This window comes from Apodemus sylvaticus, chromosome 1, assembly GCF_947179515.1.
Source record: "Apodemus sylvaticus chromosome 1, mApoSyl1.1, whole genome shotgun sequence".
Taxonomy (NCBI): Eukaryota; Metazoa; Chordata; class Mammalia; order Rodentia; family Muridae; genus Apodemus; species Apodemus sylvaticus.
The window spans coordinates 16,168,340-16,184,226 of NC_067472.1; the positions used below are offsets into that span (position 1 = coordinate 16,168,340).

Genomic DNA, 15,887 nt, shown 5'->3' on the forward strand with positions numbered 1-15,887 from the left:
GCAACCAAAGCAACTCCCCTCCTCCCTCACTAAACAATGAATAGACTGGGTTGGGGCAGAGCTGTCTTCTGGTTAGAGCTCAATTCAAGTAAGATGGAATCATCAACTTGATGAAGTGGTGGTTTCTGCTTTACGACGACCAGGCATATCTGTGATCACGGGGAGCCCTGCTTGCTGCTGCAGCTGTCAGCTGTCAGCTAAAACCACCTAAGAACTGAGGGAACTGGTGATTTTCCTGTGGAGCTAGGCTTCAGTCAAGGCATTCTTCTGTTTTCCCTGATCCAATCTTGAGCAGGTTTAAAGACATTGGGTTATTGGAAGAGAGGAGCGAGGGGGACAGTCACGCATTGCCAGCAGCTCGGGTGGCGTGGGAGGCTCTTCCGTTGCAGTTGTCGCCCTTCACAAGTGTACTTCCTTTGAAGAAGATTCATACCTGAGAGGCACTGTCACTTCAAATGATATCAATCCTGAACATAACCCCTACTCTATACACAGCCACTAAAGCTGTGGCTCTGGAATTAGGCTTGCTAGCTTCCCCTGCTGAATCTGTTTCCCTCATTTATAAAATGGGGATAATAGAAACCATTTCACTGTTTTCATGACAGAGATAAAGCCGTTAACAAGCGTGCTTATGAATCATGTGGAGTGAGGCATTTAGCATCCCTATTCCATCCATGCCAAAGACCAAACCAAGTGCGTTCACACTGGCTAGGGCAAGCACTTTCCCACTGAGGCTACACTAGTCCCAAAACAGCACTACAACACAGCACTGGAAGAGCTAAGTTTCTGTCTAACTTTTGAAAACACATCTTTCTTTTTTAGTTTAGATTTAGTAAACAGTGTCAATACATGGAGGGTATAGCACTAAGCACACAGAGTGCTGAGCTGTGATGAACGCCCAGGACAGCCCCAGACCACAGGCCAGTCAACGCGAGCTTCACAGTGTCCCTTCACAGCCACCTGCCACTCTAAGAGTAACGTTGGCTCCAATTCACTTTGGGGACAGGGTCTAATTATGAAGCCCAGGCTAACTTCAAATCTGTGCTGATCCTTCTGCCTCAGGCTCCAGACTGTTGGGATTATATGGTAAGTCACCACACCAAGCTAAAACGTGTTTTTTTTTGAAAACCATCCACTTAAGAAATTTACTGCAGCACACACACACACACACACACAATTAAAATTGAGAAAGCCCCACATAACACTTAGAAAAGCTTGGCAGATATGTAATACCTGTAAATTACAAACCCTGCTGAGGGGGTGGTTTTTTGAGACAGGGTCTCACTATATAGCCCTGGTTATATTGGATCCCACTATATAGACCAGGCTCTCCTTGAAGTCAAGGAGATCTACCTGCCTCTGCACTGGATTAAATTGTGCCACATAGTGCACCACTGTGCCCGGTGGAAAATTTTTCTAATGTAAATAAATGGAGAAATCTGTTACACTCATAAACAAGACTCAGTATTGTTCACTCTTTCCAGCTTGAACTAAAGGGTAAATAAATATAATATCAATTAAAAACTTAGCAGACGGGCTGGAGAGATGGCTCAGCGGGTAAGAGCACTGACTGCTCTTCCAAAGGTCATGAGTTCGAATCCCAGCAATCACATGGTGGCTCACAACCATCCATAAAGAGATCTGACACCTACAGTGTACTTACATATAATAAATAAATAAATATTAAAACAACAACAACAACAACAACAACAACAACAACAAAACCTTAGCAGACAAATTGATATAGAACACTGACTGCTCTTGCAGAGGTCCTGAGTTTGATTCCCAGCACCCACATGGTGGCTCCCAGCCATCTGTAATGGGATCTGACGCCCCCTTCTGGCAGGCAGCTGTGCATGTAAAGAGCAGTTATATACATTAAATACGTCTTTAAAAAAAAACATGGTAGGCTCTGACTACAGCATTTTATTCTACCTCTTACTATCCACAACCAGTGCAGTGTGTGTGTGTGTGTGTGTGTGGTGTACATATGTGTGTGCAGGTGTGAGTGTGAAGGCACTTTCAAGAGTTGTTTCTTTCCTTCCACTGTAAGTTCTGAGGATCAAACTCAGGTTCTTGGGTTTGTTAGGCAAGTGATTTTACTGACTGAACCCATCTTTCTAGTTCAAGACTACTGAATTTTAAACCACATGCAATGGTAACCAAGATAGTGTGGCTTTGATGGGAGCAGGAAAAGGTGGGTCAATCGATCAATCGATCGATCAACCAGCAGAAATTCATATACAACTGATTCTTTTCCCTTTCTCCCTTCATCTGACTTCTGAGGTGGGGTATTACTGTGTAGCTCATACTGGCCTTATACTCATGATTCTCCTTCCTCGGCCTCTCAAATGCTGGGATTATATAAGTCTGTATCTTTACGCCCAGCACTGGGCAGTTGAATGGTTCTAGGATAATCCCATGGGGAAAGAATAACCTATTTATTTATTTATTTATTTATTTATTTATTTATTTATTTAAGATCAGGTTGGAGAGCAGAATGGAAGGAGAGAGAAACTACTGGAATTTGAGGGCTTTTGGGCTGATGTGAAAACCTAGTGCAGTGGAAACTCCCTGGAATCTGAGAGTAACCCTAGTGAGAATTCCCAGTTAATGGAGTCTGAACCATCCATCTTCTATAATCAGAAAAGGCTTCCAGTGGTGGGACTGGAACACCAACCTTCCACCTACAGTCTGTCCTGCATACAAGATGAGCCGGGACAATGGTGAACTTGTGGGAGTGGTCAACCACTATAAGGCCCACATGACAAGGAGCCCACGCCTGGTATTACTTGGATGACCAGGAACCAGAGGCTGGATAACACAGAGGCCTAGGGTAGAAGTAAACATGACTGTCCCCTTACTCCTAAAGCCAATGCAATGATTCTTAATGATATTCTGCTATACTCACACATGGATGCCTAGGTGGTCATCATCAGAAGCCTGCCTCCAGCAGTGAAGGAGGACGGATGCAGAGATCCACAAACATTAGGCAGAGAGGGAGCCCAGGTTGGAGGTCTCCACTGGGTCTTTTCCCTTGAAGCTCAAGAAACGCCTCAGAAGAGGGAGAGGAAGAACCCTGGGAGCTGAGGGGTAATCTTAACCCTGGGACACCAGGAGAAGATGGCCTGCAGAACCAACCAGGCAGGGCTCACAGAGGCTGAGGCAGCAGCTGCAGAGTCTGAGCTAGGTGTTGGTTTGGTGTTTTGGGGGCTGAGGAGGGACTCCCTTCGGTGGGAAAGGAATGGGGGGGTGTGTCTTACTCTTTCCGCTGCTTTTGGGGTTGCCTCATCCGGCCTTGACATGGGTTTGTGCCTGGTCTTATTGTATCTTCTGTCATGCTCGGTTGAGGTCATTGGGAAGCCTGCTCTCTTCTGGGGTGAGCCTAGGGTGATGGTGGATCTGAGGGAGAGGGGAGGTGGGAAGGGACTAGGGGAACGGGAAGAGAGGAAGCCTTGGTCAGGACATATTGTATGAGAGAAGAAAAAGTAAACATTAGAAAAAAGATTTACATATTTTATTTTATGCAGTGTGTGTGTGTGTGTGTGTGTGTGTGTGTGCACGTCCCCGCACACACATGCGCTTGGCATGGTGTTTGTGGAGGTCAGAAGACAACTTTTGGGAGTTGGTTTGTCGACTGCATGAGTCTTGGGGGGGGGGGAGACTTGGGGTTTCAGGGTTGACAGCAAGTGTGTTTATCTTTTGAGCCATCTCAGAAGCTGGGGGAAATATTTACAATAAATTTATTTAACAAAAGATTTTAGAATATATGTAGAAGTCTTAGGACTCAATAGCAAGAGATGAATAATGCTGTTTGTTTATTAAGAATATACCTGATTTTGTTTTGTTTTTTAAACTGGCAAAAGATGGGATACACTACCAAAAACAAACTTCTGGAAGGTTAGAAATCAGACAATAAAATGTTCAACATTTCAAATCATTATATAAATTACAACCATGAGATATTACTACACATGGACTAAAATTTAAAAAGGAGTGGCTATTTGGAGCAATTTGTCTCTACCCAACGCAGTTGCTAATGCTGAATGGTAGAATTACTTTGGAAACAAGTTGACAGTGTTTTATAGAGGTAAACAAAGACGTAAGTATATTTATCTCCTAAGCACAAAACACAATTCTATACATTAATGCTATTGTTTCTGCCTTCATAAAAATCCTTCAGTATTATAAGGCACAAGTCCATCAAGAGAAGAATGATAAACAATAAGCTGTAATATAAGCACACAATGAAACACTTAGCAACACAGAACAAGGAAGGATTGCAGAACACATGACCACAGAAGCCAGGCTAAGCACATACAGTCCATGGATCCACTCAGGTGCTACTCTAGGAAGAGCGAAGCTAAACTTTATTTATAAAAGCAGATTAGTGGTTTCTTTGAGTGGGAGTGGGAGGGAAACTAGCTGGGGAAATCTGGGGCACTCACTGGGGCCACGGAAATCTTCTTGTTACAACAGCATGCAACTGATAAAATTTATTGAACCATAACTTAATGCCACCAATATATTAATTTCATTTGTAACTAACACATTGCATTTATAAAAGAACCCTGAAGGTCTTTGTTCTGTCTCTTCTTTGACCATTCTCCCATACAGATTTGTCTACAAATGTCTGAAGTAAATGAAGTAAAATTTCCATTTGAGAAACTGAAAAATCCTCAAGGGTATAGTGAAAAAGTTCAATTATTAAAACAACTAGAAGGCTATATACTGGCGTGTATGGGGAGAAAGTGAGAATGGTAGCTTGTGGCTGCAGAATTGATTCAGCTTCCTCAACAGAAGCCTGATGACTCAAGCATCCTGTTCAGATGTCCAGGAAAGCTGACAAACAGCTTCAGCTTAATGGTAACAGCAACCTCCTGTCGCCGGTGCAGCTCCTCTGCCTTTCTGTTTGCAATGAACAGTCGGCTCCAGAAAAAGCTCAAATGACACTGTCAGGTGACAAGCACACCAAATGAAAGGAGTTAAGTGTTTGTGGCACTGTCTTCCAGTTTAGTCCTAAAAGGCTAAGGGCCTCACCCCTGAAAACACATTACATGTACCGCTTTCAAAATGACCGTGAATTTCTCTGCAGCTGCTGCTTGGGCCAGGAAGGGAAAATATATTCTTACAGACACCCATTGACTTAACCAACAATGTTACACGAGTGGACTTTGCTACGTGTCTCATGTAAAAGTAACATCATGGAGAGCTGAACAGGACTATGAAATGACATACATTTCTAGCTTACATGCAAACCCTGCTGTAATCAACCAACAGGGAAGGTAGGGAAAGTGGAGAAATAATGTTTCAGACAAAGGATGCCATTAACAATTATTCTGAGGGGCTGGAGAGATGGCTCAGTGGTTAAGAGCGCAGATGCTTCTTCCCATCAACCACATGGTGGCTCCCAACCCTCTGTAATGGGATCCGATGCCCTCTTCTGGTGTGTCTGAATACAGCTACCGTGTACTCATATAAATGAAGCAAATCTTAAAAACAAAACAAAACCCACCAAAAGTTATTTTGAGGACAAGGACAAAATGAAGAGGCAGTTGGTGACTAGTGAGATGCAAATGATAAAAATATTGGCCGGGCGGTGGTGGCGCACGCCTGCAATCCCAGCACTCGGGAGGCAGAGGCAGGCAGATTTCTGAGTTGAGGCCAGCCCGGCCTACAGAGTGAGTTCCAGGACAGCCAGGACTACACAGAGAAACCCTGTCTCAAAAAAACCACAAAATATAAAATAAATAAATAAATTAATTAATTAAAAAAAAATCTAAGGACTCTGGCTCTGAGAGAGACTCTAGAATTGGGGACTGTGGATGTGGAGGGAAATAATGATTCAGATAAGGTACTGAGTTGAGAATCAAGCAGGCACAGACTGTGCTGGGGATCAGAATCCATCTACAGGAGACAGAGCAAGAATTCTGATTAGGGCTGGAACCTGAGTACTGTCCAGGACCCAACTGGCTCTGTGGCAGGGTACTCTGAAGGGTAGGTTTGCAGAGGCTAGGTAAACAGTGAACTGGCACAGAACACATATTGCTTTCTCTAGGGAAGGCTGAGGAGAAAAAAACAAAAATATACTAACATGAGAAACTGATATGGATGTAAAGAAAAATAAGAAGGCAAAGCAGTGAGCAGCAGTTGAGCTCAGCTGTGGAGCTAAGGAAGTTCCTGCGGGGTGGGAGGGTGGGGGTGGGGAAATCTAGGCTTGAGATGGAATAAGATTAGGTCCTAACCTTCCCTGGAGGAAGAATCTTAAAGCAAAAGTGGGAGGAGCATGGAAAGGCAGCTACAAAAAGAGTGAGGGTCACATGCACAGGGCAGAGTTACCAACAAAAGGTAAAGTGACAAAAATGAGGGGCCTGCTCCGAGGTCTCCAGGGCCGTGGGAGATGTCTGGACATCCACTCACGTTTAAAGGAGAGCCATGGAGGTTCTGAAATAGTCAGACATGAATAATGCCATCTGCTGTGCCTTAGGAAGACACCAGCTCCATTCCTGAGGATGGACCAGGAGCGGGTGATATGAGAATGAAGGGGACCAACAATCCAGCAACAGGGGATAACGGTAAGGATTAGAAGAGGCTACTCAGGAAGTGTTAGGAAGGTGTGCGATTCTCAGAGAGGAAGGACAAAGAACAGACGGAGGTTTACAGTCTGAAGGGTGGGTGTGGTGGCTAATGACTGTAGTCACAGCATTTAGGAAGTGGACATTGGAGGTCAAGAGTCTAAAAGCTATTAAGCCTTGTCAAGAGAGGTGGGAGGTAGGGAGAAGAGTAGAAGTACTAAGAGGAGGTGAGGGAGAGGAAAGAAGCGTGGGTTAGAACATCCATCCATCCATCCATCCACCCACCCACCCACCCACCCATCCAGTCATTCATTTGAGATAGGGTCTCATTATGTAACCCTGGCTGGTCTTGTATTCAGAGATGAACCCGCCTCTGCCTCCCAAGTGCTCGAATTAAAGGTGTGTACCACTACCATAGTTCATATATAACATACTTCTTTGAATATACTCATCTATAACTATGATTATGAATCATTATGAATATGAATAATAATACATATTATTATTCTCACAGGAAGAACTGATACATTCACCTGAATAATGGCAGAACCAGGGTTACAGGTTCATGCTCCTGTGGCCAGAAGAAACAAGTCCAAATTTGCCAGAATTCTTATTTGTTTTGTTTCTGTGGTTTTGGTTGTATAGCCCAAGCTGGACTTAAATTTGTGATTCTCCTGCCTCATTCACCAGAGTCCTGGGAATATAGGCATGAACTACCATGTTTGGCTTGCCATAGTTTTAGGGAGAAAGGCAGAAGCTTTTTCCCCTATAGTCTCTATAGGTTACTGTCAGGTTTTTGTAAAGTAAGAATCTAAAAACAATGATTCTCTCTACTCCCAGTATCTTTCACTTGCTTCTTTCCTAATGTGCCTTTTAGAAAAAAATCAATGTCTTGGTTGAGTTAAGGGGAAATGGAACGGTCTGCAACTTGATCAGACTGGAGAGGCAGGAACAAGAGAGCACACCTAAGGAAAAAGCTGGAGGAACAGGGGCTCAGGGCAGTTCTGGAGCCCGGAGGGAAGGAAGGGAGCAAGGGAGAGAGCCCACAGCATTAGAGCAAGTTTCTAGAAGGGAATTCGTGAGAAAGTGAAGTGGCTGGGCACAAACTGAATGAGCAGAGAAACGGTAAAAAATGCTCAAAGGTAGGTTCACGCACAATGCTCAACATTCTGATTTTTAGTTCGGAAAAAGACTTAACAATTTTCCATGACCAAAATGTAATCCTTTCTCTTTTGACTGGGGTTGGGAACCAGAGTCCGCATGAAAGCAGAGAGTTGAGTAGACAGCACGGGGTGCACATCCACCCGAATTCAATACCCTGGCTCTCCGTGGAGCGAGAGTATTAATACTGTAACAGCTTCTACTAAATATGATTACATATTAGGTGAACTCATAAATATGTCACATCTGATTAGTGAATGTGGAAGACAGGAAGGGGTAGATTTGTCAGCAGAGAGGAAGTTCACATTAAGAATCTGACTGATTTCTAATAACCAGCAAGACAAAGCTTGTGATCATTCCAAAGCTTTTAAATAAAACTCACTAGGAAATGAACTCGCAGCATCTCAGTATATATGATTATTTAAAGACTAGACACTTGCCAGTCTTCTATTTACTGATGATAGAAAAAGCCGCACAAAAATTCACCCAAGTTGAAGGAAGGCCATTTTGACAGTTTCCTAATGTTTACTGTAGTTAAAGGGACAAGAAAGCCACTTAACATTTTTAGATTTAAAAACTGACTCTTGTTTCTTTGGTAGTCTCTGGCATGCGACTTTGTAGCTTCCACAGTGATGGGGTTCTTTTGTTCTAAACCAAGGAACTCACTGCAGCTTAATTTACTGCTGCATTATTCTTACAGCCACTAACGACACACACCTCCAAGGCTGGTAAACCCACTGATGGAGGCAGTGCCACCTTAAAAGGATTTTTTGGATGTGTCCTAGTGAGGGGGAAAAAAGGACATAATGTTTAATTATAAGAAATGATTGAAATAGGCACAGACATACCCCGGGTGCCTCTGCACTGCAGCAAGCTCTAAACTTGTTATCGTTAATGGTTTAAATTTCACTGTGCTAATCATTTCAGGACACAAGCCTTTCTTGATAATCTAATGAATTATTCCAACATCCTTCAGCAAAAAAAAAATCCTCCATGACAGCACTAATTACAAGACGTTTTCCCAGTGCTTATGTAAAATATGACAGAGCAGCAGCTTAGGGAATTGCAGAAAACTGCTTCTAATTTCCACTGAGAAACTGACAAACACCTCTCTTTCATCTCTCCCAGCTCTCAAGTAAGATTTAACTTTCTCATTTAGTTAATTACCGAGTGAGGATCATCATTTCCCCGGATCGGAGCGGCACAGAGCCTTTATCGTGTTAACTTGTGAACTTGATCGATGGCTGCTGCTAAAACTTAATAACTTCACCCCCTGGCAAATTGTAAGATAAATATAATAGGAGAAACTCTGACAGTAAAAACCTGCCAGAAATGAGCGCTGTGTTTATGTTTCTTTGCAGGCAGCAAAAAAACAACCGACAGCTTATTACTGGTTGCGTGTTACTTATATTTAAAAGACTCCAGGCAGTTAACTTTCTGCGTACTGTTAAAACTTTGCTCATGAGATGAGAAAACAGCACAAGAGTTGCCGATTTGGGAAGTGAGGAAGAAAACACAGGGAGAAGGGCACCATGAGGGACCACATACATTGTGCAGATGTCACGTTTATCATACAAAATATTCAAGCTGCACAGACGGCACAGTGATCCTCTTTTAAAAACATCCTGGCTTTTGAAACACAGCAGAACTACAGAGGCAAGGCACACGAATTTCACTCAAATTTTTTCGATGACCATGGGTCCATGCCTAAAGAATTCAATTAACCACAGAATTCCTCCATCTCTTCAAAACCCCCCTGCAGCTAGAAAAGCACTAACTACACCAGTTAATCTCACGCATCTGAGTGTGTGTAGCTGGAGAACAGCCTGATCTGAGCCTTCCATCGAGCCTTGCTCTCACCTTCCATACCTAAGCTAAGCCAATCCAGGAAGACATTTTCTGATGAACAGTTCTCTTTAGGGAATTTGAATTTGAGTAAGTGATGGAAGGCAAGGTTGGTACACAGCACAGAGTCTTTATAACCAGCATCATAAAGGACCAACAGACATGGAACACTGCACCTGTGTGTGGTGGCTCATGCCTGCTGTCCCAGCACTGGAGAGGCAAAGGCAAAGACGAGAATCACTGCAAGTTTGAGGCCAGCCTATGCTAAGAGTGAGGCACTATCTCAAAAAACCAAATTCGATCAATCAGATAACAGAATTACCATTCATTAATGTCTGTTCCTGCCACCTAATGACTGAACAAAAATACATCTGTATATAAATTGTCAGCTGGGCAGTGGTGGTGCACACCTGTAATCCCAGCACTCTGGAAGGCAGAGGCAGGTGGATTTCTGAGTTCAAGGCCAGCCTGGTGAGTGAGTTCCAGGACAGCCAGGGATATACAGAGAAACCCTGTCTCGAAAAACCAAATCCAAAAAAAAAAAAAAAAAAAAAAAAAAAAATGTCAAGGCCACTCTTAACACAGAAGCATTAAAGGAAACAGTATGAACTAAATTTGGGGAGAAGATAATCAGGAAAGGTCTCAAAGGACTTATAGAGGTTAAGCCTCATGTTTGCAATTGTAGTTAGCTCCCAATTATGTACTGCAACAGACCAATCCACTATAGACTTAATACTGCAATCTCAAAGACCACCATTTTGAAAGCTAACAAGCTCTGGAAAACTATACATTAAAACAGCAAACAAAATTTCTTGGTGCTAGAGAATCAATTCTAATCATTCTGTTTTGCTTTCACTTTCATTATATAATCTATCTAGGGATTAAGGGCTGAGAAGATGGCTCAGTGGGTCACTTTCATTATATAATCTATCTAGGGATTAAGGGCTGAGAAGATGGCTCAGTGGATAAAGTGTTTGCTGTATAAACATAAGGACTTGGATTCAAACCTCAGAATTCACCAAACACACACACACACACACACACACACACACACAAACAGGCATTGCGAATACTGGTAATCTCAACCACTGGGGGTTGGGGGGATGCACAGAAAAAGGAACATTCCTGGACTCTGAGTCAGGCCTAAGTGGTTAAATCCAAACCAAGGAAGTTGGAGCTGAGTGCCATTCTTTTTTCTTTCTTTCTTTCTTTTTTTTTTTTAAAGATTTACTTATTATATGTAAGTACACTGTAGCTGCCTTCAGAAACCCCTGAAGAAGGCATCAAATCTCATCACAGATGGTTGTAAGCCACCATGTGGTTGCTGGGATTTGAACTTAGGACCTTCAGAAGAGCAGTCAGTGCTCTTAACTACTGAGTCATCTCTCCAGCCTGCTGGGTGCTGAATTACTTGAAGTGTAATTCTTGAGAATTGCACCTAAAGACCCCCAGAGGATGAACATGCACATGTGTTCCTGTGCACACACAAATGCCCAGAATTTTCACTATAAATAGACAATGTCTATAGATTATTTTTCTATTATGTTAAAAGAACTCTTAGGAGCTACAGCAGCTCAGCAGCTAATAGCACTGACTGCTCCTACAGAGGACCTGGATTTGTTCTCGTTACATGCATGGAGGCTTACAATCATCTTAAGTTCAGTTACAGGGGATCTTCTGACTTCTGCAGGCACTAGGCATGCAGGTACACAGTGCACAGACATACACATTGGCAAAACACTCACGACACATATAAAAAAAACTTTAAAAGTTTTAAAAGGGCTGAGAGATGGATCAGCAGCTAAGAGCACTGACTTGCTCTTCCAGAGGTCCTGAGTTCAATTCCTAGCAACCACATGGTGGCTCACAATGGGATCCAATGCCCTCTTCTGGTATGTCTGAAGAGACTGGCAGTGTATTCACATACATACAATAAATAAATCTTAAAACCAAGTAAAATAATTATTTGCCAATTATTTGATGTAAGTGGGGGAGGGAGGATGTTTTTATGACATCTAGGATAATTTTTCCTTAGCTGTAAATTAACTAGAACAAGCAAAATCAATTTCCTTTGTTGAACCGTTAGAAGTGGAGATCTGGCCATGAAGCCCACCCACTGCTGGGTCATGGTGACTGTGGACAGGGGAAGTGGGCAGCAGAAAGGAGAACAGGGAGAGGCAGCAAGAAGAAAGAGGTAAGAATGGAGTGTAGAACTGTGTCGGGGTGACCGGTGACTGGAGAAATGATATGGAGGGCTTGGGTGAGTGTACAGAGGATGGAGAGGAGGACCAGAGGGAGCCTTTCTGGTGTGCAAGGATCTAGCATGGCCAGCTCCGGCTCTGAGGGCAGCAGGATGCCCTATGGACAGGCAAGTCCTCTCCCACACAATCAACAACAGACACATCAGGAAGGAGGGGGATTTTGAATACTGGCATTTGATGTCTTAGGCAAAGCCATAAAGCTATAAACTGTCTGGGATCTGGCTGATTCTTCTCTGTAGCCTCCTGAGGTGCAGGGTGAGCCTCTGGATGTAAAGTGATGTTAATATCACCAAATATCATAAAACCTTGGTGATGCGGGAAGTTTAAACTAGGAGTCTTCTCTGCAGCTTCATCTCCACATCCTCGTTGGACTTAACATCGGAAAGTTAAGTCCTGCCGTAAGGGCGTGCCTGCCGTGAGAAGGGGAGACACACAACTGAAAGTGCACTAGGAGAAAGCAGGGCGGGTTTACATAAAGCAGGAACCTATTTTCAGGCTGTGATACCTGGGTTTTGTTTTCTATGAAAAACAGTGACTTGGTATAACTTGCTCTTAGTCTAAGCCTGGCTTTGACGGTGTGTGTGTGTGTGATGGGGGGGGCAGGCTTTCAAGAAGCCAACTCAGCTTTCTAGAAGAAAGTCAACTCTTCCAAACGCTTGTTAATGCATGTTAAATGCAGCAAGAAATAATCCTATGAGGCAGGGTGCAGGTCTCTCTCAGCGCAGTGAATGAAGTAAATGACTTGTAAACTCTGGAAGTCTTGGTTATCTGCAGGTAAAACTTTAATAACCCTTAGAGCATCGAGGGACTAAAGACATTTCTCTCTGGAATACTTTGGTAATTGTTTTCTTAATTTATCCAGGAAAGGCTTACTTTGGATGCAGCATCTGTGGGGGGGTTTTGTTGTTGTTGTTGTTGTTTGTTTTTTTTGGGTTAGGAGAGGTGATCAGAATAAGTCACTCAGACTCATATAAATTAGCCAAGTTCATACTGAATTTTCAAAATGCAGCTGGTCTATAAGCTGTATGGAGTTTCTAGAACACAGCTTGCTTCTTCCTTTTAATAATCAAGCTGCTCCCAGGTGGGCGGCCGGACGGGGCTGGAGACAGTGCTGTGCTCCCTCTCTCTCTCCTGTGTGTGGCCAAGAGGTTTACGAGCACACCAAAGCCACGAGCACCAACTAAAGCTAGCTCTGGTGACCTTCTGTATGAGTCATGTTTAGGTATCAGAATGCTGCAAATATAACCAAATCCTCATTAGGTCCCGATCGGACCCCACTACGGCTCCCCACGCACTTGATATATAATCTTGGGTAAATTAGTGAACCTTTCTGTGCTTCAAATTTGTTATCTATAAACAGTGACACTCTGTACTTTTATGGAAGCACTAACGTTAAAACAAAAATGAGAAAACAAAAAGTATCTAAATAGAGAACCTAAGGGGGTAACGGTAAGCAAGACTTTAACGTGAAAGAGTAGTAAGCTACCTACACGGTGTTGGTTATGATTAACTTACTACTTTATTAATGGAATCTTTTGGTTTTTCAACTATATACAGAAACTTTATTTTCAAAGCAGACTTTAAGCCTTGGAAGACAGAGATATATCTCTTGAATCTACATAGTAGCAGCACAAAAATAGGTGGCAAATTCAATTTTTAATCCCAACATATAAGGAGTGGTTATCACTTTTTGAGAACATGCTGGGACAAAAACAGATGAAGTCCCTTCAGGGCCACCGGTGGTAGCCACGGACTGTCAATGTGTCGATGCTTTGACTGCAGGGAAAACTGGCATGCTCACCCACTTCCTAAGACTGGCTTCAGTGTTTCCAGGTAACAAGTGTGAAGCATTATGATGAGCTGGGGTCGGGGCTTGTAGCCTGTAATTCCGACACTCAGGAAGGGAAGCAGGAAGGCATGAGTTCAATGCCAACCTAGGTTGTAAAATGTGTTTGAGGTCTATCTGGGCTGCATAGTAAAACTCACATTTAAACAGAAACAAAATCATTTTTTTAAGCTTAAAAAAAATGTCTCTAGTTAAGAATCAAAACTAAACCTCCAAAAAGAAGAAAGACTTAACATTTCCATACAGCTCGGCACTATGGGAGATCTTAGGAGGGTGCTTACTCGGGGAAGCCTGCCTCCTCAGTCTGTCCGTTTCTCCACTGCATCCTTGCTGCGTTTGTGCCTGCTCCTTGCCAGGAGGTAAGAAAAGGTTTGCTAGAAAACTACCAGCGAATGAAAGAACTTCTCTAGCAAAAATCCCCTTACTTGACACATTGAGGCAAAAGAAATGCTATACACCAACTGGTTTTATTTACTGGCAAAATCCAAGTAGTAGGACTACACAAAGAGTCTACAAACGGCATGAAACCCCAAATGCTTTATTATTAAGAATTCAACATCATGTCAGACAGTGACTGTTATCTGTCCTTTTAACAGCTTGCTGTACCAGATTTTTCCTTTCATAATTCGAAGGCTATCAAAATGCCCACAGTTGAGATGACATACTGGCTACTATAATAAACAAAAAAAGGATGCACACTGGGCCTGGGTTTCTATTTGGAAGAATTAAGTTCATTGGACATTAGAAATAGAATCTGTGGCAGCTGCTTTTATAAGAGTAACATTTAAAACTTGTTCATCATCACCATTATCATCTTGAGACAGGGTCTCTCTCTCTCTCTCTCTCTCTCTCTCTCTCTCTCTCTCTCTCTCTCTCTCTCTCTCTCTCTCTCTCTCTCTCTCTCGCCCTGGCTGTCCTAGATTTCACTATGTAGCTAAGGCTAGCTTGAACTCACGAACATCCTCCTGTTTTTGCCTCCTGAGTGCTAGCATTAAAGGTAAGTGCCATGCTGGCTAGCAGCAGTGTTTCTGGTAATGAACAATCCAGTGGGCCTGTGTTTTAAGTAAGGATTGGATAGTGGGCTGACCAGGCTGGCAGCAGTAAGAACACAGGCTAGGGAAGCACAAAGGAGCAAGACATGTATGCTCATGCAAATCTCAGCACTTAGAAGACAGAGGCATGAGGATTGCTTCAAATTCCAGGCCACCCTTAGCTATGCGGTGAGGTACTGGCTCAAAGAACCAAAGAAAAACCCAAGCAAGTAGGAAATGATTGAGACATTTTGGAGAGGATTTTTAGAATAACATCTTGGAGCCAGGGCACATTATGGAGGAAGTAAAAGACTGGGCTGTTTTAAAGTTAGAATTAAGCCTCAGAGCCGGCTCATGATAAGGTTCAGTGCCATCTATGAACTGGGTGACTTAGCAAGCTGTTCACTCATTCTCCCTTCCTTCCTTCCTTCCTTCCTTCCTTCCTTCCTTCCTTCCTTCCTTCCTTCCTTCCTTCCTTCCTTCCTTCCTTCCTTCCTTTCTTCCTTCCTTCCTTCCTTCTCTTTCTTCTGCCTCTTCCTCCTCCTCCCTCATCCCCTTACCCCCCCATCCCCTTACCCCCCATCCCCTTACCCCCGCATCTCCCCTCCCCTCCTTTTTCTTTGTTTTTTTTCTTTTTTTAAATATTTATTTCATGTATATGAGCACCCCATTGCTCTCTTCAGACACCCCAGAAGAGGACATCAGATCTCATTATAGATGGTTGTGAGCCACCATGTGGTTGCTGGGAATCGAACTCAGGACCTTTGAAAGAGCAGTCAGTGCTCTTAACCGCTGAGCCATCTCTCCTGCCCTTGTTTGTTTGTTTGTTTTTAATAACAATTTTTAAATATTTATTTATTTACTTATTTATTTATTATATGTGAGTACACTGTAGCTATCTTCAAACTGCTCCAGAAGAGGGGCGTCTGATTTCATTACAGATGGTTGTGAGCCACCATGTGGTTGCTGGGATTTGAACTCAGGACCTTCGGAAGAGCTGCCAGTGCTCTTAACTGCTGAGCCATCTCTCCAGCCCCTGTTTGTTTGTTTTTTTTTTTTTTTAATAGATTTACTTATTATATGTAAGTATTCTGTAGCTGTCTTCTGACATTCCAGAAGAGGGGGTCAGATCTCATTACAGATGTTTGTGAGCCACCATGTGGTTACT

General features: G+C 43.0%; 1 protein-coding gene across 8 annotated transcripts in view; it reads right to left on the reverse strand.

Annotated features, from left to right (window-relative positions):
- Positions 1-15,887, reverse strand: part of Btrc (beta-transducin repeat containing E3 ubiquitin protein ligase) — a 169,099-nt gene that overhangs the window by 30,182 nt on the left and 123,030 nt on the right. Inside the window, exon 2 of one of the 8 annotated variants that reach the window (XM_052184861.1) lies at positions 3,264-3,429. The exons of the other annotated variants lie outside the window; for them this stretch is intronic. Within the exon in view, the coding sequence (XP_052040821.1) occupies positions 3,264-3,356 (93 nt within the window). The 5' untranslated portion in view covers positions 3,357-3,429. The remainder of the gene's footprint in view (positions 1-3,263; positions 3,430-15,887) is intronic. 8 annotated transcript variants of the gene reach the window in all.